The following is a 22,155-nucleotide window of genomic DNA, read 5'->3' on the forward strand; positions in this document are numbered from 1 at the left end:
GCAAATTGTTAGGGTTGCTCCTCCCAAGGGGAGGAGTTAGCAATCTATTAGGAATCTCCATGAGGAGTTAGCAATCCTGTTGAGCTTTGCTCCCCCCAGAGGGGAGGAGTTAGCAATCTGTTAGTGACTCTGCCAACTCTATAGCAGTCTGTTGGCAAACTGTTATAGAGTTGCTCCCCAGAGGGGAGAGGTCAGCAACCATATAAGATCTGTTCTTCCAGACGAGAGGAGTTAGTATCTGTTATGGATCTCCGCACAGAGTCGCAACCTGATATACGAGAGTTCCCCTGAAGGGAGGTGTTGGCCATCTGTATGATTCCTGCTAAGAAGTAGCAATTGGTTATGATACAGTTCCTGAGGAAGGAGTTGTTAGCAACAGTTGAGGGTTAGACTGCAAGGTAGCAGTTTGTTGTACTCAGCTCTTGAAGTGTGAGAGATGAGCACTCTAATGTAGAATGGTGAATCCTTGGGCGGATGGCAGATGACAGCGCCCCCAGGAGGATATCATGAGAGGGACCACCGACTAGGCTGGAGTATGGAGACAGACACAGATAGTTCTTTATTAAACAGGTAGTAGAATCACCAGAGGTGGCAGTAGTGAGCTGATGTGCCCGGCAGGGCTGAAGTCCTTCAGATGCTGGAACTTGTATCTCCGATTTTGCTGAGCTGTAGAGAGAGACTCATAGATAGTGAGTAGACAAGGTATGCTGGATACATAACCAGAAGTAGATGATACACTCACATAGATTAATAAGAAGGCTCAGTAGCTGGAGAGAGTTAGGCCCTCGAGGAGTGAGTACCTGGTTCCAGGGACAGCTCTGAGAGAGCGATGATAACTCACAGTTATCTATCTCTGTAATGGTTTCTTTGGCAATAGAGAATAGTTAGTATATTCAGGAACAGGAGCCTCTAGGCGAGTACTGGTTCCTATATGCAAACTGAAATAAGAACTCACAATATCTGTATATGAAATAGCTTCTAAAATAGAAGAGAATCTTCAGAGTTCTAGGAACATGGGCCCTCGAGGAGCAAGTACCGGATCCCGTCCTAGCAATCTGAAAACAAGAAGAGAGAGCAGGGCCCCCGAGGAGCAGGTACCATTGGTAAGTTTGAAGAGGCAGAGCAGCAGAGAATGAAGCGGGTCGAGATGATCCCCGCAATCAATCCCTTGCTAACTCGATTCATAAGCGTATGCAAAGACCTTTTATGTTGGAAGCGGATGACGTCACTACGGGGGGACGCCCCCGAGGTTCGCACCCTTGCTGGTACAAACTTAGGGGCGCACGTGCACCCTACGTCATCATAAACATGGTGGATCCGCAGCATCAGGCCAGCCCGGGGACTCCGGGAAGAAACCGCGAGGAGAAGCCGCGGCAGCAACTATCCATCAGACCCGAAGGGAGTCGCCTCAGAGGTAGAGAGGGTGGAGTGAGGGCAAGAACAGGCACGAACGCAACACAAGTGACTAGCCAGTGGTGCCTCCAGTTCTTTCTCCTCCCTTAAAAAAGTTCAAAAAAAATTTCTCAGGGCACTAATAGGAGAGGATAGATGTGGAGGAGAAGGAAAGGATGACAGAGAGAGATGGAGGTGGCAGAGGAGACATACTGACACACTCTTGAGCACTTAAAAAATAAAACCACCTTTACATGTAGCAAATGTATTTCCAAGCAGTAGGCTGCAAGAGGACAAAAGTCTTTGGCATTGACTTTATAGCGTTGCCCTCGACTACTTTAGAAGTTCAGAGACTTGAGGCTGAAGAGCAGTGTGAGCCTCAGAAGTTTTTTGAAGATGGACAATTTTTTAAATTTGAGTGCAGCTGTGAGCATTGAGGAAGTAGCAGGCTGTGTGGTGCTGCCATTGTAGTGTTTAAACTACAAGAAAATTTAGTAACTGAAGAAGAGACACCAACATAGACCAAATAGTGTCTACACTTTTAACAGGTGACTTGACTGAAGACTATTTAAAAAAACAAGTGGGAACTCATAGCAGTGACCTGGAGGCAGCATAAACTTCTTGCCTCAGAGAAGGAATCTTCCAGTTCTCTCACTGCAGGCACTGCCGCTATAGGGCTTCCCTTTAACACCACCACCCCAAGACTAGTATTCTCGCCTTCAGCAGGTCTGGCTGCTTCATTCATGTAGGACTTGCAGCAGCAGTTTCCTCAACCAGTGCAGCCTCCTGCACATTCTGGAGAATTAGTGGCAATCCATGCTGCTCACCTCTGCTCTTGTGGACTGGCACAAGAGGAATGGTTTGAACGTTCTGGTCTTAGTGATACCTCAGCATCCAGCCAAGCAGTTGCTCTCCCACCATTTCTGGCAGCAGATGTACCTGACAGAGCAAAGTCCAAAGGTAGCGAAGCTAAGCCATCAAAGTCTGTTGTGTTTAGCAAGGTACTGGGGGTTTCAAGGAATATCCCCTAAACGTGCACTTATGCTTTTCCATAGTAGTTTAGAATGGAAAAAGATACTTGGCAGTCACCAATAATCCAGAGCTCCATTTTAGTGTGGTTTCCTGTACCTCTTCCTTATTGGCTCCCCTGATCACCATATCAACCTTGTAATGTAACCTGTAACTTACTTGTATATTCGGGTGACATCATTGGTAGCTTATTCCACATTGATCTTATGAAACGAAATAGGTTTCAAAAGCTAGTCACAAATATATATTTAGTCCAGTAAAGAAATATGATGTACAACTTGTTTGACTTTTATTTCTAAGTGCATGTCCTGTTTAAAGAAACCTTACCATGTCTTTCAGGCATGTATGTATGGGAGGAAGGGGAAGAGAAAGGCAAGAAAGTGGCTATGTGCTGAAATTGTACATATCTCTTCTGCCACAGGCTCTAAAAGACTGACTGGAAGTGTAAACATCATGGTCAGATTTCTTATATAAAGCAAAAAATGGGTTAATTTTAATAGCAATAATAAAGAGGCAATGGTACACAATAAATGTAAAACAGATATTAGAACTTGTTCTTAGTTTAAAAACAAAATCTTGAAAGAGAGCTGACAAAACATTTTTAGCAGGTAAAAGATTTATTCATGAAACTCAGCAAAAAGACACTTTCTGCATGTACTTGTGTATGTAGACCTGCTACAATCATCAAAATCATCATCCTGGCAGTGATAAATCATAATGTATACCTTACATATAGGTACTATTTGCCAACATGCTGCCAGCTTATGTGCCATCTCTCTAATACTCATCTGTGTATAATCATAGGAATAATTCTTTATTGATCTGATTTGGGGCATTTTAATTGCCTCTTGCTGTGCATAAAAATTGCTTGTTAATTTCTTTTTTCCATATAGCCACCGATGTCCAATGCCAGAAAAGAGGTCATTATGCAAGCTTTTAGGAAATTAGACAGAACTGGCGATGGTATTGTAACAATTGAAGACCTAAGAGGAGTATATAATGCTAAGCATCATCCAAAATATCAGAATGGAGAGTGGACAGAGGATCAGGTTTTTAGAAGCTTTCTAGATAACTTTGATTCTCCCTATGATAAAGATGGACAGGTGAGTGACACACTCTAAGAAAAACACTTTATTCTGTTTTGTGTTCATAGATATATTTTATATAAAAATGGGATTTACTATGAGTGACTCATATTTGCTAACCATAAATATAACTTGCAAAATAATGTTCTCTGATAACAAATAGATTACATGACTGCATTGCGTGTTGAGTCTGAAGATACTTCGAATTTTCAAGAAAATCAATGATTTCAAATAGTCATGTTAAAATAATGGGTCATTGGAATCATGATAATTGTAATTCTTTACTTCAAGCATCAAATAGGCATCCAAAGTCCTCATCAGTAGGGTAACCATGGCACTCCATGATACTGTATGTTTCTCCAAAACCCTCTCACATGATCATTGTTTTGAAATTGAAAAAGATCTTGTCAAAAACAAAAATTGCCTGTATGAAATATTGAGAAATAGTGTGACCATATAGCACATGAGCCAGTTCTATCGCGTGCATGGAGATGTACATTATTTATTTATTTATTTATTTATTTAAGGCTTTTATATACCGACTTTCTTGATACAGATCAAATCATCTGCTTCTCTTAGGGAACACCACTGGACAATTAGAACTGCATCTTCATTTATTTATTTTTATTTTTATTTAGGCATTTTTATATACTGAAACATATTGTATACACTTCATGTCAGTTTACACTATATCAATGGGCAGTCTTTAACGACATGTCCTAAAATCATTTAAATAAATAACCCTAAAAATAATAAAAAAACATCTAAAATTAAACTCTAATAATTTTACAAAAATAATAAAATACATAAAATTCATTCAAAATCAAACTAGCAAGAATAGGGTTTAAAATAAGCATTTTTATATGTTCTAGTTTCAAAGGGGGAGTCGCTAAAAGAAGTTATACTACATTGTTAAAAGCCTGTGTGAACAATCATGTTTTTAGCTGTTTCTTAAAAGATTGACTACTCGCCTCTAGACGTAAATCAAGTGGGAGAGAGTTCCACAGTTTTGGGCCAGCTGTAGGAAGGGCCCTCTCTCTGACTGCATTGAGATGTGCTGACTTGGGAGATGGGACTGAAAGAAGTGCTTTACCTAAGGATCTCAAATTGCACGAAGGTGTATGGATGTGAAGAGTTGCATTCTGTTACAAGCGCGCGCGGGTGCGGTCGTCTCCAGCGGGTGGTGAGCCCTTGGGCCACGGCAGGACTCAAGGAGGAGCCCAAAGCCACACCGTGGGAGGTGAGCTGAGCAGGCATGGGGAGCCAGGCGGGTACAAAAGCAGGGAGTCCGACCCTCAGCCGGACCTGCACGCCCATGGTAGCCAACACTGGGAAGTTGACTGATGAACGGTCCTCCGACTGTTCCCGGCCCTTTCGGACCTGCCGCTGGGAACGGCAATGGGCAGCAGGCCGGACAGAGGCAAGGGCAGACAGAGTCCTTTACACTGAAGACATCGTAGACAAGGCAGGTGCAGACATCGTAGACAAAGGCTAGTGCAGACATCGAAGAGGAGGGCTGGAAGGAGACACGGGCACTGTCCCTGAGGGCGCCCTACTCAGCCCACCCACGGGACTGAGTCGCAGACCACCCCGTCCCATACGCGCCCTACACAGCCCAGGAAGGCTGGTCGCGGACCACGTTGAGAACAGGAGAGCGCAGGGAAGATCCAGGCGAGCAGGAACTCCGATGCTGGGATACTGACATCCGAAGCCCCTTCGGCTGGCAGGCAGGGAAGCTCCAGAGCGCAGGGAAGAATCCCACCTGTTGGCCACTCCAGGGCCCAACAGGCCAGAAGGCTCAGGAGCCAGACAGGACGTAGGGCAGAACAAGCGGAACTGGATCAGGACATCAGGAACACATCAAGGCAGACGTCAGTAACATCAGGAAGCAAACATCCGGACAGAGACAGGGCAAGGAGCCATCAATACAAGGCAGACCACGGAAGACCTGGATCAAGGAAGAGGTACAGGCAACTGTAGCACTCAATCCAAAGGCCAGTTGCAAGTGACAAGAAAGTCCTTATATACTGGAGGTTGTAGGCAACTCCCTGGGAGGAGTTTGCCAGGACCGCCCCTCACTGGTCCTATAAGTAAGGTGGAGAGCTGCGGGCCAGCCCCTAGGGAAACGGGCGTGGCTGGAAACCAGGAAGTCCAAACAGCCAAGCAAGCCACAGGAACAGCTAGGCCTCTCAGGCCCTGGAGCAAGTCCCGGAAGGAACACAGGCGAGGCCCTGGCTTCGGAGCGGCCTCCGGTGGAAGGTGAGAGACCACCTGTAGCGCAGCAACAGGGGGGATCGTAACACATTTAGCCATTTGTTATTATTGCCATAAATGGTTTTGTGAATGAGCGTCAAACATTTGTATTTGATTCGAGAATGAATAGGAAGCCAATGTAGGTTCATCAAAATTGGGTTAATATGGTCGAATATTTTGGAATTAGTTAGTAAACGCGCGGCAGCATTTTGCAGAGTTGCAAAGGGCGAATAGTTGCCAGCGGTAAGCCCAAAAGAAGGGCATTACAATAATCCAACTTTGATAATAACAGAGATTGAAGCACCATTCGAAAATCATTGTAGTGCAACAGAGGTTTTAATTTCCTTAAAATTTGTAATTTGTAAAAACCATCTTTAATTATGGTCTTTATAAATGCCTTTAGATGAAATTCGCTATCTAATTTCATGCATGCAATGGGGGTAAAATCAGGAATGAATCAGCTTGGTCCCTGCCCCCTCCCTAACCCAGACATGGTGCTATACAGTCACCTTATTTTTCAATATTTCATATGGCCAATTCTTCCAGGACAAGCAGGATGGTAGTCCTCACATATGGGTGACATCATCAGATGGAGCCCTGTCATGGAATACTTTAGTCAAAGTTTCTAGAACTTTGACTGGCACACTGACTATGCAGAGCATATCACTAACCCTGTAGCTACCAGGGGTCCCCCTTCAGTCTCTTTTTTTTCCGTGCAGCAGTTGTCTCGCAGTTTAGGAACTCTGTGAGAAATTTCTCACAACTTTCCTCACGGAAATATTTGAAGTTTAACTTCTTAAAAAATCCCTCACCGGGTCCCCATCGTGCTCCATTCTCTCCGACGTTCGGTAAGTATTTTCCTGTGCTTTGTGGTCGGTTCCCAACAGCTTACTGCCTCGGTGCCCGATGGTCACCGACTGCGCGCCTGCGATTTTTCAGCATGGCGACCAGGTTTGGGAAATGCCCCAAGTGTCCGAGGACCATGTCCATAATGTACTTGCATAATGTTTGCATTTTGTGCTTAGGCCCCTCGCACGACGTCTGTCGATGCCCCAGTTGCGCACAAATGACCTCCAAAGGCCGGCACGCTCGACTGGACAAGATGGAGCATTTGTTTGCGTTGAAACGTTCTGCTCCATTGATTCCAGCTCAAGTGGCCCTGACCGGAGAGGGTCCATCGACCTCTGAGACACCTCGCCAGGAACATCGCGGAACGGGTGATCGTCAGTCACCGACACCATCGAAGGCATCAGCGGCATCGTCCTCAGTGCCGGGGAAGGACCGGACCGAGCACCAAGGGAAACATCGACACCGGCACCGATGAGCATCCCCGCCCGGTGCTGGCACTGATACCGCAGTGGCATTGACTTCCACTGAGCTGCCTGCAAAGAGGGCCCGGGGAGAGGAGCCCCTATCCTTCTCTGGACCTGGGACCCCTAGGCGTTCCCCACCGATACCGGTGCTGGGCACCGAGCCTCCACGGGCTCCCGTGGAAGCTCCGGTGACGCCTAGCCTGCCTCCTACCCCAGTTGCTGTGCCATCCATGCCAGCTTTTTGGGAGGAATTGGACCGCATAGTCCAAGAGGCAGTGCTGAATGCACTACGTGGCTTCCAATCGCTGCCGGCGCCGGCCCCCATACCAGCACCGGAACTGGCTCCCTCGATGTTTGCACTGCTTCTCAAGCGCCTCTACACACTCATCGGTGCCTTGCAAATTCAACCTGTGCCACCAGACACGCTGGCACCAAGTCGTCCATCGAGGCCTCTGCAGGTCCCAATTCCAATACCGGGTTCCTCGGAGGAGGAAGAATTGATTCCTGACCAGATCCCTCCATGGGAACCACCGATGCCGAGCCCATGCCAGTTTCATCCGGGCTATCGGTGCCTAAGTGCACCTCATCTACTCTGGTGCCCTTGATGCCAGCACCGATTCCCTCAATGCCGGTGCCACATCCATCAATGCCTTCCCGCCCTCTTGGCTTTGGCATACTTCCTCCCGAGGGAAGTCCTCCGAGGGAAGGGGAAAGTCCTTATGATCCATGGGAAGATGCATCCTCATATGATTCTTCACAAGCTTCCGAGGAATTGCTCTCAGAGCCTTCTCCCATGGAAGAAAGGTGACGATCTCCTCCGGAAGACCTCTCCTTTGCCAGATTTGTCAAACAGATGTCTGAAACTATCCCATTTCCACTGATTACAGAGGAAGATGATTACCATAAGATGTTGGAGGTCTTACAATTTGTAGATGCTCCAAAAGAGATAATGGCTTTACCAGTGCACGAATTCTTCTTGCCCTCTTGCACCGCTTGTGGGACCATCCAAGTACTGTACCTCCAGTCAATAGAAAGATAGATTCCAAATACCTGGTTCAACAAGCCCCAGGCTTTCAGAAAAGTCAGCTGCCCCACAAAAACAAAACTTTTAAACTCTATGATTATCAATCCAAAATGGCAGCATTTGGAAGGGGTACAGCACCTTGGGGAGAACTACCATATTAACCAAAGCACTCCTTCCCAACAATGACAAAGGCAAAGATTTCCACCACTGGAAAAGGGATTTTATTGTATTAAAAACTATATCAAAATTAAGTGAGTACAGTTCCTCCGTAGTAAAGCTAAATAACTCCCCAGGTACCAAAACTGGTCCCTGGCCCACTGGAGCGGAAACAGACTCACCCATTTATCCATCAAAGCAGTGTGCATGGGAAAACCTCTGATTTATCTTAGTTAATCCGCAACCCAGAAAAGTGGCCAAAATCAGTAATCGTATCCTTAAGACAAAGCTGCGGATTACCAATGAAAAGAAAAAATCATCTGCAAACATGCTAAATTTTATTTCCTTGCGCTTAACCCGAATGCCTTGAAAAGAGGGCAAACCGCAAAGCTTGACTGCCAATGGTTCTAATCCCAACAGAAAAAACAGGGGAGATAAGAGACAACCCTATCAGGTGCTCTGTCCCAACTCAAACACTCCTGATAAAGATCCGTTAACCAGTATCTGCGCAAGTGGTCGATGATATAAAAGGCTAACCCAACTTAAAAAAGAGGGTCCTATATTAAATTTCTGTAGCACCCACTGCAAATAGGCCACTCATAGCTACTTTTTTGGCATCTAGACTGACCAGCAGCCCATCCCCATTTCCAGCTTGAGCTGTGAGAATAGCCATGCAACCCTTCAAAACATTCGAATTCGCTAGCCTCCCCCTAACAAACCCTTTTGATCAAGGGAAACCACACTTCTTATCACCGCATTCAACTGAGAGGCCAAAACAGCCACCAGGATTTTTATATCCTGGTTCAGGAGAGAAATAGGCCTATAAGACTGTGGTGAAAAAGGGTCCTTGCCAGGTTTAAGCAACAGAGTGATAGTCGCTAAATTATGGCCCTGCTTGAACTCCTCCTTCTCTGGAGCCGCATGGAACATATTTTTAAGCAGAGTGAGACAAACATCCCCCAATATTTTGTAGAACACGGGCCCGAGCCCATCTGGCCCTGTCACTTTCATCAGCTTCAAACACGTGATAGTGCATCAGATCTCCCCCTCAGATATGGGATCCCCCAGTGCCAATTGATTGCTATCATTCAACCGAGACAGCATTAATCCTTGGAAAAAGGATTCTTTATAGGCTTCATCGCTGGGCCTGGCTGTATATAACCTTTTATAAAATGTTTCAAAAACCTTGAGAATATATGGAGTGGAGGAATAATATTGTGAATCATAATATATGCGGGACACAATACCTTTAGCACGGGAGCCTCATTTTACCAGACAAGCCAACAAGCTGCCAGATTTATTGCCCCATTTGTAAAGTTTGTACTTAAGATACAACAAATTTTGCTTAGCCCTCGCCTCTAAAATAGCGTTGAGCTCTCGTTTGGCAGCAAACAGCTTCTTCTTTGACAGTGGACAACTCTTGAACATGTAAGCACCACAGCTCTGCAATCCTTTTAGTCAATTCCAATACTTTGGCATTTCTCATTTTTTTTACCCCAGCTAAATAGGCAATAATGTGTCCACGCATATCCACTTTAGCTGCATTCCAAAAACCTAAGGCATTAATATCAGGAAGCAAATTAAATTCAATATAGTCCATCCATTTACTATGTAAATAGGCCACAAAGCCTTTGCCATGCTATAGATGTGGGAGCATCGACCACCTACTGGGCCCATGAGGAACATCTGTCAATGCTACCACAGTCGTCACCACAGCATCATCAGAAAATGAGACATTACGAATAGAGCTAGAAAAGCTTACTAAAGATCATTTCAGAGACTAAAACAAAATCAGTACAGGAATAGATATTGTGCACATGAGAGTAAAACGTAAACTCTGTATCATCCATGTGTAAGGAGCACCAACTGTCAACCAGCTGTAGCTCCTGTCACACAAACCCCACCCCAATGTCCGCCTGGTGCTTTCTGGGAGTCCTAGCTAGTTTTCAATCCAGGAGTGGGCTGTCTGTCAAATTAAAGTCCCCCCATAGAATGATAGCATAACCTTCCCAAGCAGCCAGCTTCCCCATCAAATTTGTGAAGAACCCATGAGAATATTGATTGGGGGGCATAGATGTTGGCCAAGATAACTTTCTACTCTTCAGCGCCCCCTTTTTCAAAAGCCACATTTTTATTAATAAGGATTGCAACTCCCTTCTTCCTACCAGTAAGTGAGGAGAGGAAACACTGGCCAACTCACTCCTGGCACAATGTCTGGTGCTCTTCATCTTGTAAATGAGTTTCTTGAAGAAAGGTCACATTCACATTCCCCCTCCTTAACTCAGTAAACAATTTTTCCATTTAATAAGGGAGTGCAAACCATCTACGTTAACAGAACTAATAGTGAGTATGGTCAGGATCCATCCCAAACTCTTTTACCAAAACTACTTAAATTAAGCAATTTTAGGGACAAGCCCCCTCAGCTCAGGTCTCTCCCCAGATCCTCTAAGAGCTACTCGCCAAATCCAACAGGCTTCTCCTAAAAAAAGATAGCCTCCCACACATATGCATTCACACACATCCACACCAAACATACCCCCAGCCCCCTAGTACCAAAGAGAAACTCTGCATCTCCTGCCCAAGAAACCACCCCCCATGACTCTGGCAAAGATGTGGTTCTGCAAACTTCGCCAACAGGCAGATGATCTCTTGAGCAGGATCCTCCTGAAACCAGCGGCACAATGCAACTCACTCAGATCCCTAACCAAAATTCAAATGAGTCAGCTGCAAGTCTATCCAGTAGACCTTCCCAAAACCTTCAAAGTGGACCCACCTTCCAAGGCGTACCGGGGATAGATAAGCACTAATACCAGACGATCTTCCATGCTGCAACCCACCAACGAGGTGAGGAGAAGTGTAAAGTGAACGAATACACTTCTCATAATCACAATAAGGCTCCACAGAAGGAAAAGAGGGCGGCACACCAGCAGAAAACGGGGGGAGTCCTTGAAAGAAGGGGACTCGGAGGCTCTGTCTTGAACCCCCAGGCCCAGAACAAATGAAGATGCACTTCACACATCCACCAGGGAGGCACAACAATAAACGTTGGAAACTTCAAAGAAAGTCAGCCTGGCTCTGCAACTCGTCAGCTATGCAAGAGAACCAAACCAACAGTCTGGCATCCATTAAAGGTGATCCATAGTCAACCAAGCTGGGCCACGAACTCCTTGGTCTCAGCTCCTCTGGTTAGGATCTGCGCTTCCCCCTTGTGGAAAGCCTTAAGCCGAGCTGGGAACTGCAAGGGGCCCTTTCCACTAAGATCGGCCGGACCTCCACACTGACGTGAAGCACCTCTGGGAGCCATCTCTCACAAAAATTAATCAAGGCCTCTCCTTGCACAGACTCAGGGATCCCTAGAATCCGTAAATTATTACACCAGCTTCTATTCTTCAGCTCTTCCAATTTGAGCTCAAGCACTTTATTCTTCTCCCATAGTTCCGCAGCAGCAGTTTCCAGTGAAAGCATACGGTCATCGTGCTCAGAAAGCTTACCCTGCATGCTGCTAATAGTGGAGGTAAAAGTGTCCACTTTATCGTGCAACTCATCCACCGATGCCAGATGCCCGGCATCTGGCAGCCCGTGAGAGCTGTAGAAACAGCACGAGTGAGGTCTAGCAGCGCCGATTTGGACAGGCTGCCAGATGCTGGGCCTGCATTGGGCGCCATTTTGTCTTCACTGCTGCAAGCTTTATCTGCTCCTGTTTTTTTCCTGTGCCCAGACATCTGTGCTATTAAGTCGATCTCCAGGTCGCCACCACTATCCCCCACTGAGACTTGGAAACCAGACACCAGATCGGGCTCGGGATCGCTAAAGTTATTTAATAATGCCGCTGGCTTTAAGGGAGCGGGATGAAAGAGCATTTGCTCACAGCAACATCATCGCCATGCCCCCCAAGCTTCCCAGTGCTGACCCCTCATCAATTTGGTTGCTCTTCTTTGGACCGTCTCTGTCCTGTCTTTATCCTTTCTGAGACACAGTTCTCCAGGTGAGGCCTCACCAAGGACCTGTACAAGGGCATTATTGCCTCTTTTATCTTACTTGTTATTCCTCTCTCTATGCAGCCCAGCATTCTTATGGCTTTAGCTACTGCCTTGTCATATTGCTTTGCCGCCTTCAGATCATCAGACACTATCACACCAAGGTCCCTATCCCAGTCAGTGCGTATTAGTCTTTCACTATCCATCACATACAGCTCTTTTGGATTGCTGCACCCCAGATGCACTTCTTGGCATTGAATCCCAGCTGCCAAATCTTTGACCACCTGTCAAGCTTTCTTAAATCACTTTTCATTCTCTCTACTCCTTCAAACGTGTCCACTCTGTTGCCTATCTTAGTATTATCCGCAAATAGACAATCGGGAGATAGGGGGGTGTCTTTCTCTCTTTTATCAGAGGTGGGTCAAGATCACAACGGATCAATGGGTCCTGGAGATGACAGGAGAAGGAGAGAGAGAGAGAGAGAGAGAGAGAGAGCGAGCACCTTGCTATAATGTCTACTCCCTAGACAGGTATTTGTATCCCTATGGGAGGCCCACCTAGTAACTCGAGGTGGGGAGTAGGTATGAGTGTAGGGGGTTGGGGCTCTCACTGTCAGGAGCTGACAGCGCAAAGACACTGGAATGGAGAAGAGTCTCTCTGGAACATCAATCGACTGGAAGCCAGGGCAGTCCGGTTCACATGTTTACAGTTCAGCGGCAGGCTTCAGGGTCGAGTGGTGCGGATAATGTCTGACAATGCAATGACTGTGGCTTACATCAATCAGCAGGGAGGCACCAAGAGCCAGCAAGTGTTGCAGGAAATAGATCAGCTTATGGAATGGGCCGAAGTGCATCTCCAGATGATCTCTGTCTCACACATAGCAGGAAAAGACAATGTAAGAGCAGACTTTCTCAGCAGGAAGAGTCTGGACCCAGGAAAATGGGCATTGTCAGACGAGGCGTTTTTTGCTGGTTCTGGATCGCTGGGGTCTCCCATTTCTAGACCTGCTAGCGACTTCTCGCAATGCGAAAGTTCCATGATTCTTCAGTCACAGGAGAGATATGAAGTCATTGGGGATTGATGCCCTGGTGCAGGAGTAGCCAGAAGACAAGTTGCAGTATGCCTTTCTTCCGTGGCCCATGTTGGGCAGATTGAGCGCCACAGAAGGATGGTGCTCTTGTTGCTCCAGATAGGTCCAGAAGACTGTGGTATGCAGATCTGTGGCGGCTCCTGGTGAACTTGCCCCTTTGACTTCTGGTGCACAGGAATGTGTTGCAGCAGAGACCCCTTGAAAGGGCTCATTTGGTGAAGCATGGATACTCTGCGGCAGTGATTTCCACCTTGCTAAGAGCTAGAAAATTCTCCATTTCCTTGGTCTATGTGTGGGTTTGGCAAGTGTTTGAGGCCTGATGTGAAGATCAAGGTACTCTTCCTTGTTTGGTCAAGATCCCGCTGATTATGGAATTTTTGCAGGATGGCTTGAATAAAGGCTTGGCCCTCATTTCCTTAAAGGTACAAGTAGTGGCTCTTGCCTGTTTCAGGGGTCAGGTGAATGATGGATCCTTGTCGGCTCATCCTGATGTAGCCCGTTTCCTGAAAGAAGTGAAACATCTTTGTGGTTTCCGGTACCCTTATGGAATCTTAATTTGGTGTTGGATTTCTTAGCGGGCCATTTGGTTAGACCGATGCGTAACTTTTCCTTGCAGTTACCTTGAAAATGGTATTTCTTGTGGCAATTTGTTTTGCATGTAGAATTTCTGAGCTGCAGGCTTTGTCTTGCTGGGAGCCATTCCTCAGGGTGTCTCCAGGGGCAGTACAGCTGAGTACTGTTCCTTCATTTTTACCAAAAGTGGCTTCTGAATTTCACTTGAATCAGTCCATCTTCCTGCCATCTCTGGACAGAAAGAGAGATGTAGAGTAGTATCGTCTGTTGTGACCCTTGGATGTCAAGAGACATCATCAGGTATCTGGAGGTTACTAAGCCTTTACAGAAGACATATCTCCTATTTGTCCTTCACGGCAGTACTAGACAGAGAGAGCTGGCTGCACATGCTACAATAGCTCACTGGATTAAGGAGGTAGTCACGGCTGATTACATTGAGGCTGGAAAGCTGTTGCCTAGTCAGTTTAGGGCTCATTCCACTAGGGCTCAGGCAGTGTCATGGCAGAAGTTAGATTGTTATCTCCCACCATCTTTTGCTGAGCTGCGACTTGGTCCTCCTTACACAATTTTTCCAGGTATTATCATCTGGATGTGCTGGCCCAGGAGAATGCACCCTTTCCACATGTGATTTTGACAGGACCATGGGCAGCCTTCCCCCTATTTGGGAGTAGCTTGGGTACATCCCACTGGCTCTGGATTCATCTGACCAGATGCTAAGAAATGAGAAATTACTACTTACTTGATAATTTCCTTTTCTTTAGGATGGGCAGATAAAACCAGCTTCTCACCTTTGGCTGCTGAAGGATAGTGTTATGGTCCTTCTGTGGGGCTATGTGTTATAGGGATTACTGGTAAGTGTTCATCCAGTCCCTAGACTAGTGTTAATAAATTTCTTGTCTGAGCTCAGTGTTTCATGTAGTCTGTCCACAGTTGCTTTTGAAATGAATACTGGCAGGCTGTGATGTCACTGTAGGAGTATATATAATGTGACGTCAGTTTGCTCTATCTCCATCTGCTGGTTCTGGATTCATCTGACCAACCTAAAGCAAAGGAAATTATAAGGTAAGCATTAATTTCTTAACCAAAACAGAACTTATCTTTACACCTAAACCCCTTTTTATATCTCTGTGGATCCTCCCAGTTTCCTCAGGTTGGGATCATCTTCAACTCCACTCTTTCTCCTCCTTTCCAGAAGACTGATCAATGATAAACCTAGTTGTTTATGTGTGTTGACTAGATTGTAAGCCCCATTGAGCAAGGACCGTCTCTTATGTGTGCTATACAGTGTGTACATCTAGTAATGCTATAGAAATAAGTAGTAATATTGCAAGAGTGAAAATGTGTTTACTTTTGGAGAAGGCTAGAGGGGAACATAGGTAGTAGCTATTAATAATACACTTCTTTTTCAAAGAAGTGTAAAAATACAAGAAACTGATTACATTAGTATGAAAACAAGGGGGACCTAAGAATAAGACCAAAAAATAAAACAGTGAAGCCAAAAAAACCTGAAAGGTTGATGTTTTGAAAATGTAACTAGTACTTCTTTCCTATGTGCCATATATCTCTGTCATCTCAGCATTACATTTCACAATTCTCTAGATGCCAAATGAGTTTGCTCTTATTTATTGTGATGTCTTAGGTTTCCTCCTGGCACATGAAAATGTGATGCATAATGTAGTGTGTCTCTTGTGGCTCTTAGTCCTGTTTTAAGTGTTCAACAGCACCTCATAAGACAGCATAAAAATGAAGATTTGTTTTTCAATTTTAATTTTTATTTCTTTAAGGTTACAACAGATGAATTTACAAACTATTATTCAGGGGTCAGCGCTTCAATAGATACAGATGTCTACTTCATCACCATGATGAAAAACGCATGGAAACTCTAATTGTATGGCTTAGGATACAAGGCTTTATTTTCAGCTGCACTTTTATCTCCATTCAATTATGTTATTCACTGTTTTAATATTTTAATTGAGAAAAAATATTAGGGTTTCTCCCTGCTGCCAGTGGCTCTGCACATAGCAGTCTCTGCTGCTCTTCCTCCTGTTTTTCAGCCTGTGTGGGTTCAGTCCTCTAGCCACAGGAACTGTTAACAGTCACACTATTTGCACCATCCTGTATAAAACCCTGATTGATTGTCAGGGTGCAAATAATCTGGTATTGCATTACAAAAAATGAGACATGTCTCATTTTTTACTAAATGAATATGATTTTGAATTACTTGTAATAGCGAATCAAAAGTAGCCCAGCCCTCTCTGCTCCCTTTCTTGTGCCCAGCCAGCTGACTAGCCTGCTCCACTCCCTTCCTTGGCCCTGGGTAACCAGTGTGAGAGCTATATCAGACATGTAGGGTGAAATAAGCCTTTGTTCCTGTTCCAGTGGCAGCTCCTTCACAATCATGCTTTCTTTCTAAACAGGAAATTTGCTGGTGGAGAAGGAGCCATGGGGACTGGAGCATATGCTTGTGCTTCCCCTCAACCTGTTGTGCTTCATTGCTGGGGAACGGGTCAGGTGGGAGGTGGAGGACAGATTTGACTAGGCTAAGCTACAGCTTTACAATTTGCTGGTGAAGGGTTGAGAGACTGGAGGGGAAGAAGTGAGGAAGGGAGCATAAAGTAAGAACATGAGGATTAGGAGAGACTGAAGAAAAAGATGGGAAAAAAGAACAGAGACTGTGTATGAAAAAAAAACAGGAGGAGGAGGCGAGAAGATTGTGAAGGGTGAAAGGAAAATGAAAACTGAGAATGATAGTTGGAGGAAAAGTGTAGAGACAATGTGTGCGAAAGAGGAGGATTGTTTTGGGGAAGGAGACAAGGAAGGAGGGTGAGATGGAAGGAAACAGTAAAATGTACAAAAAGATTTTTCAATGGAAACAAGAATAAATGCAAAGGTGAGAAGATGGCAGAGATCTTTGTTGAGATATTGACAATTAAGCAAACTTTTTAAAATTTGTTTTTAAAAGTATTTAGTAGCATAGTTGCTAAAATGTTAAACATATTGATTTTTTTAACTTAATATATCCTCAGTGTATACTATTGCAGATTTATTGCTATTTAATTGAGAGATATGAAAGTGCAGCTGTAAATATTTCTCTAGCATTTGAATTTTTGCCAACTAACTATGTAAACTAATTTTACTAACACATGTAAAATGGAAGATGAAATGTAATTTAAACATTGCCCATTTATATATGGTAAGTCCTTTGTTTATTAACAATACTAAATGCGTTTCAGTGCTTGAAAGATTGTTTTCTTAATGGCTATAGTGATACCATGCATGGCTCTCATTTACTGATATGTCAGAAGCCATGTATGTTTAGCTAAAACTAGGCTCTAAGAAACAAATCCCTCAATTTTGTTTTAATTCAATACTGAACCAGTGTGCCAGCATGGTGTTTGGGGGCACTGTGCTATTAAAGGTGCTGGATGAGACAAATGAAATGGTAAACTAAAATACTGTACACATTTAACACTGCTTATCCCAGGACAAGCAGGATGCTAGTCCTCACATATGGGTGACGTCACCGACGGAGCCCTAGTGCGGGAAAACTTTCTGTCAAAGTTTCTAGAAACTTTTGACTGGCCCTGTGAGGCCACTGAGCATGCCCAGCATGCCATGATATTCTCTGCCACAGGTGTCTCTCTTCAGTCTTCGTTTTTCCGCGCTGCTACAGGCATCATGGGACAGGAGCCATTGCGAGTTTTTCACAACATTCTCTGACTGAAAAGTCATAGTTTTTCAAATATTCTCTCTCATAGAAGTCTCTCGGGGTTTTCTTTCACCGGCTGGTGAGTACCTCGGTCTCAATTTCTCATCTTTGGAAACTTTTTTTCTCACGAGTTCCCATTCTCTTTCGACGGCCGTCAATAACAAAATGGCTACGGGCTTCAAAAAATGCCCCATATGTAACAGAACCATGTCGATCACCGACCCATATCTTGAATGTGTCCTCTGTCTCGGTGAAAAGCACGACGTGAATACTTGTCCTAAATGCGCTGAGATGACGGCGAAAGGGCGAAAGACTAGGCAGGAAAAAATGGAACATTTGTTCCAACTGCAACTGATTCCTTCCCCTTCAAAATCATCGAAGTCGTCTCCGGCCGGAGTGACTAAGCGAGCATTACTTAAGAAATCTCGTCCGGACGGATCGGGTGATCGTCCGTCCTCGCCATCGTCCACAGCATCGACGAAGTCGACCGACCAACTTAAATTAAAGTATCGGCATCGTCGTCCGTCTTCGTCCACATCGACGTCCCAGGAGGAATCGACAGCAAAGCGGCCACGGACCCAGGAAATAGCGGTTCCCTCAATGCCTGGGCCTTTGCCTCCATCGATGCCAGATCCTCCGCAGACCTCTGCACAGGATGCATCATCGCAGCCTCCGCCACCGCTTACAACTGCTCTGGTTCCATCAGTTGTACAGCCGGAATTGTCTGATCTCATCAGACAAGCGGTCATTCAGGTTTTAAAGGATCAAACACCTCCGGCGATCCTGCCGATGCCACCAGCATCAATGCTGGTTGTATTACCGATGCCGGTGGGCCCACCGATGCCGGTGTCCTTGTTGGCACCGAGGACAACCATGGAGTCTATCACTACGACACCAAGACTCATCACGTCATCGACGTCCATCTTTGCCCAGATACCATTGGGCTCTTCGATGCCGATCTCGATTCCAATGACGTCGAAGTCTTCGAGAACACTTCTACCGATGACTACATCAATGACAACTATTATATCATCGAGGCAACTATCATCTGAGCCTCCTGAAATTCAGGATCTCGCATTCTATCGACGTCTTTTACAAAAATATCAAAATGTCATCGACAACCTGCCAACAATAAAGCCTCAGGACACTTCACATTTGTTTTCTTCTGATGATCCACAACCAGGCCCTTCAGGCCTTCATTACCCTCCCAGATCTTCTCCACGGTCTCCTTACAGAGATGACCCAGACGACTCTTGGGATGACCAGCAGTCTGTTACATCTTCTGAGGGATTCATGTCTGAACCTTCACCTCCAGAACAGAGAAAAAAATCACCTCCAGAAGATTTATCTTTTTCAACATTCATACAGGACATGGCTGACTCCATTCCCTTCAAGCTAACAGCAGAACAAGATACTAGGCAACAAACTCTAGAAGTTCTACAGTTTGTAGACCCGCCTAAACAAGTGTTGGCTATTCCAATCCATGAGGTTCTCTTGGATCTTCAATGCCGTATCTGGGAGCATCCATCTTCTGTCCCTGCAGTAAATAAGCGTGTGGACACAACCTATTTAGTGCAGACAGCTCCAGGATATCAGAAACAACTACCACATCAATCTGTGGTAGTAGAGTCTGCACAGAAAAAGTCTAAACGTACCCACCCACACTCATCAACTCCACCTGGTAAAGACCATAGGTTTCTCAATTCATTAGGCAGAAAAGTGTATCAAAGTGCCATCTTGAACACAAAAATCTCTGCTTACCAATTGTATATAACACAATATCAGAGGAACCTATGGAAGCAGATGGAAGAAATTATTACTTCTTTGCCTGTGCAATTCCAGGAACCAGCACAGGCCATAGTCAACAAAGGCGTCGAAGCCGGAAAGCATGAGGTGAGGGCGGTCTATGACAACTTTGAGACGGCTTCCAGAGCAGCAGCAGCTGGAATCATCGCCCGCAGATGGGCATGGCTTAAGGCCTCGGACCTCAGGCCTGAGGTCTAAGAAAAACTTGTGGACCTACCATGTCTCGGAGACAATTTATTTGGAGAAAAGGTCCAAGAAGCAGTACAACAGCTTAAAGACCATACAGAGACTTTACGTCAACTGTCTCAAATACCACACGATCCCTCTATACAACCTTCTCGTCGCCTACCTCGAAGAGAAATCAGGTATTCTTACTATAGGCCAAGAAGATACTACCCCCAAACTACTAGGGGTAGATCAACTAGACCACAACAACGGTCCCAGGCCAGACAGCCTAGGCCTACCCGCCCGCAACCTCCTGCACAGACAGGCCCAGTGGCAGGCTTTTGAAATACAGGGCAGAGAACAAGTCCATCCCCTAAATCCTCGACCAGACCTGCCAGTGGGAGGAAGAGTATCCTATTTTCACACACATTGGCTAAACATAACATCAGACCAATGGGTACTCTCCATAGTCTCTCAAGGTTACAAACTAAATTTCCTCTCAATTCCTCCAGAATCTCCACCAAGTTTCTTCCCACAACAAAATTCTCAACTAATTCAATTACAAGTAGAATTATCCATCCTTCTGAGAGCCAGGGCTGTACAGCTAGTGCCCCGGACTCAGCAGGGCAGAGGATTCTACTCCCGGTACTTCCTCATTCCAAAGAAAACCGGAGGCCTACGTCCCATCCTAGACCTCAGAAATCTCAACAAATTTCTGAAAAAAGAAAAATTCAGGATGGTTTCTCTAGGCACCATGCTTCCACTACTCCAAACAGGAGATTGGCTTTGTTCTCTGGATCTTCAAGACGCTTACGCTCACATTCCCATATTCCCTCCTCATCGCAAATATCTGCGCTTCATGGTGGGCCATCAACATTTCCAATACAGAGTTCTGCCATTCGGACTGGCATCTGCTCCCAGAGTCTTCACCAAATGTCTGGCAGCAATAGCAGGACACTTGCACAAGGAAAGTGTCCATGTTTTCCCATATCTGGACGACTGGCTCATCAGGAGTCAATCTCAGCAAGGAGCTCTCACTTCTCTGACTCGAACAATTGCCCTACTTCACTCCATGGGCTTTCTCATCAATTATCAAAAATCCCATCTCACTCCAACTCACCTGCTTCAATTCATAGGAGCAGAATTGAACACAAATCTAGCAAAGGCCATTCTACCCGTAGATCGGGCAAAGACACTTACTCTACTAGCAAGATCCATTTACTTACAGAAACAAACGACAGCTCATCAGTTTCTAACTTTACTAGGCCACATGGCCTCCACAGTTCATGTCACTCCTATGGCTTGGCTCGCCATGAAAGTTACCCAATGGACCTTACGATCACAATGGATCCAGGCCATTCAACCACTACATTATCCAATTCAAGTGACCCACCAACTAAGATCATCTCTTAGTTGGTGGGTCAACCCACCAACTAAGGGCCCAGGACCCAACCATACCCCGACTCAACCAATACGTAGACTTCTCCTAAATGGACCTTTCTAAATGGACCTTTCTAAGAATCTCCACTACCTGCCCTCCCCCCCTCCTCCCCCCCCTTCCGTGCCCCTCCTCCCCTTGCTCTTCTCCTTTTCCATCTGTGCCCCTACCCTCCCCCCCTGGAACTTTGCTGCACTTCATAACCCCTATACCACTTTTTCATTGTTAAAGGTAAAGTTTTCTTAGTTTGTATAAAGTTTCTCTTTCTTTCTTTCTACCTTTTTCCTCCATAGCTATTTAGTTCTTTTATGTTGTTATATATAATCTCAGAATGTTTTTACGATGCTTATATCTTACACCATTTGCGTTTAACTATGACATGTATGTCATAGTTAAACATATATATACATATATGTCATAGTTAAACAAGATATATGTTAAACATATATGTCATAGTTAAACAAGATATATGTCATGTATGTTTAACTATGACATATATCTTACACCATTTGCGTTTAACTATGACATGTTATTCTGTTCATTGTATTTTCCTCCTTTCAGTTCAATGTAAGCCGGTATGATGTGCCTCACGAATGTCGGCAAAGAAAAGTCTATAAATAAATAAATAAATAAATAAATTAAATAAATAAATCTCTACTTTGGTAGACAAACATGGACAATTTGCGCAAAGGCCTACCTTTTCAGCAACCAGTCCCACAGATAACTTTAACTACAGATGCATCCACCTTGGGTTGGGGAGCTCACATAGACAATCTCCAAACCCAGGGGACTTGGACAAACCTTGAAGCGACATTTCAAATAAATTTCCTGGAGCTTCGAGCTATACGTTATGCGCTGCATGCGTTCAAGGACTGCCTTTCACAGAAGACTGTTCTAATCCAAACGGACAACACAGTAGCTATGTGGTACATCAACAAACAGGGAGGTACAGGCTCGTATCTCCTTTGTCAAGAAGCTGCACAGATTTGGGCCTGGGCCCTAACATACTCAATGTTTCTCCGGGCCACTTATCTGGCAGGCATTCAAAATGTACTAGCGGATTTCCTCAGTCGTCAATTCCAACCACACGAATGGTCCCTGGATCCCTGAGTAGCGACCAGGATCTTTCAACGTTGGGGTCAACC

General features: G+C 45.1%; 1 protein-coding gene across 2 annotated transcripts in view; it reads left to right on the top strand.

The window, feature by feature from the left end:
• CAPSL (calcyphosine like) overlaps positions 1–22,155 on the top strand; it is a 92,848-nt gene that overhangs the window by 67,427 nt on the left and 3,266 nt on the right. Inside the window, exons 4-5 of one of the 2 annotated variants that reach the window (XM_029578854.1) lie at positions 3,315–3,524; positions 15,677–15,780. In XM_029578854.1, the coding sequence (XP_029434714.1) occupies positions 3,315–3,524; positions 15,677–15,778 (312 nt within the window). In that variant the 3' untranslated portion in view covers positions 15,779–15,780. The remainder of the gene's footprint in view (positions 1–3,314; positions 3,525–15,676; positions 15,781–22,155) is intronic. The other variant, XM_029578858.1, reaches the window with a different exon arrangement.

The sequence above is a fragment of the Rhinatrema bivittatum genome, chromosome 1, assembly GCF_901001135.1.
Source record: "Rhinatrema bivittatum chromosome 1, aRhiBiv1.1, whole genome shotgun sequence".
Taxonomy (NCBI): domain Eukaryota; kingdom Metazoa; phylum Chordata; class Amphibia; order Gymnophiona; family Rhinatrematidae; genus Rhinatrema; species Rhinatrema bivittatum.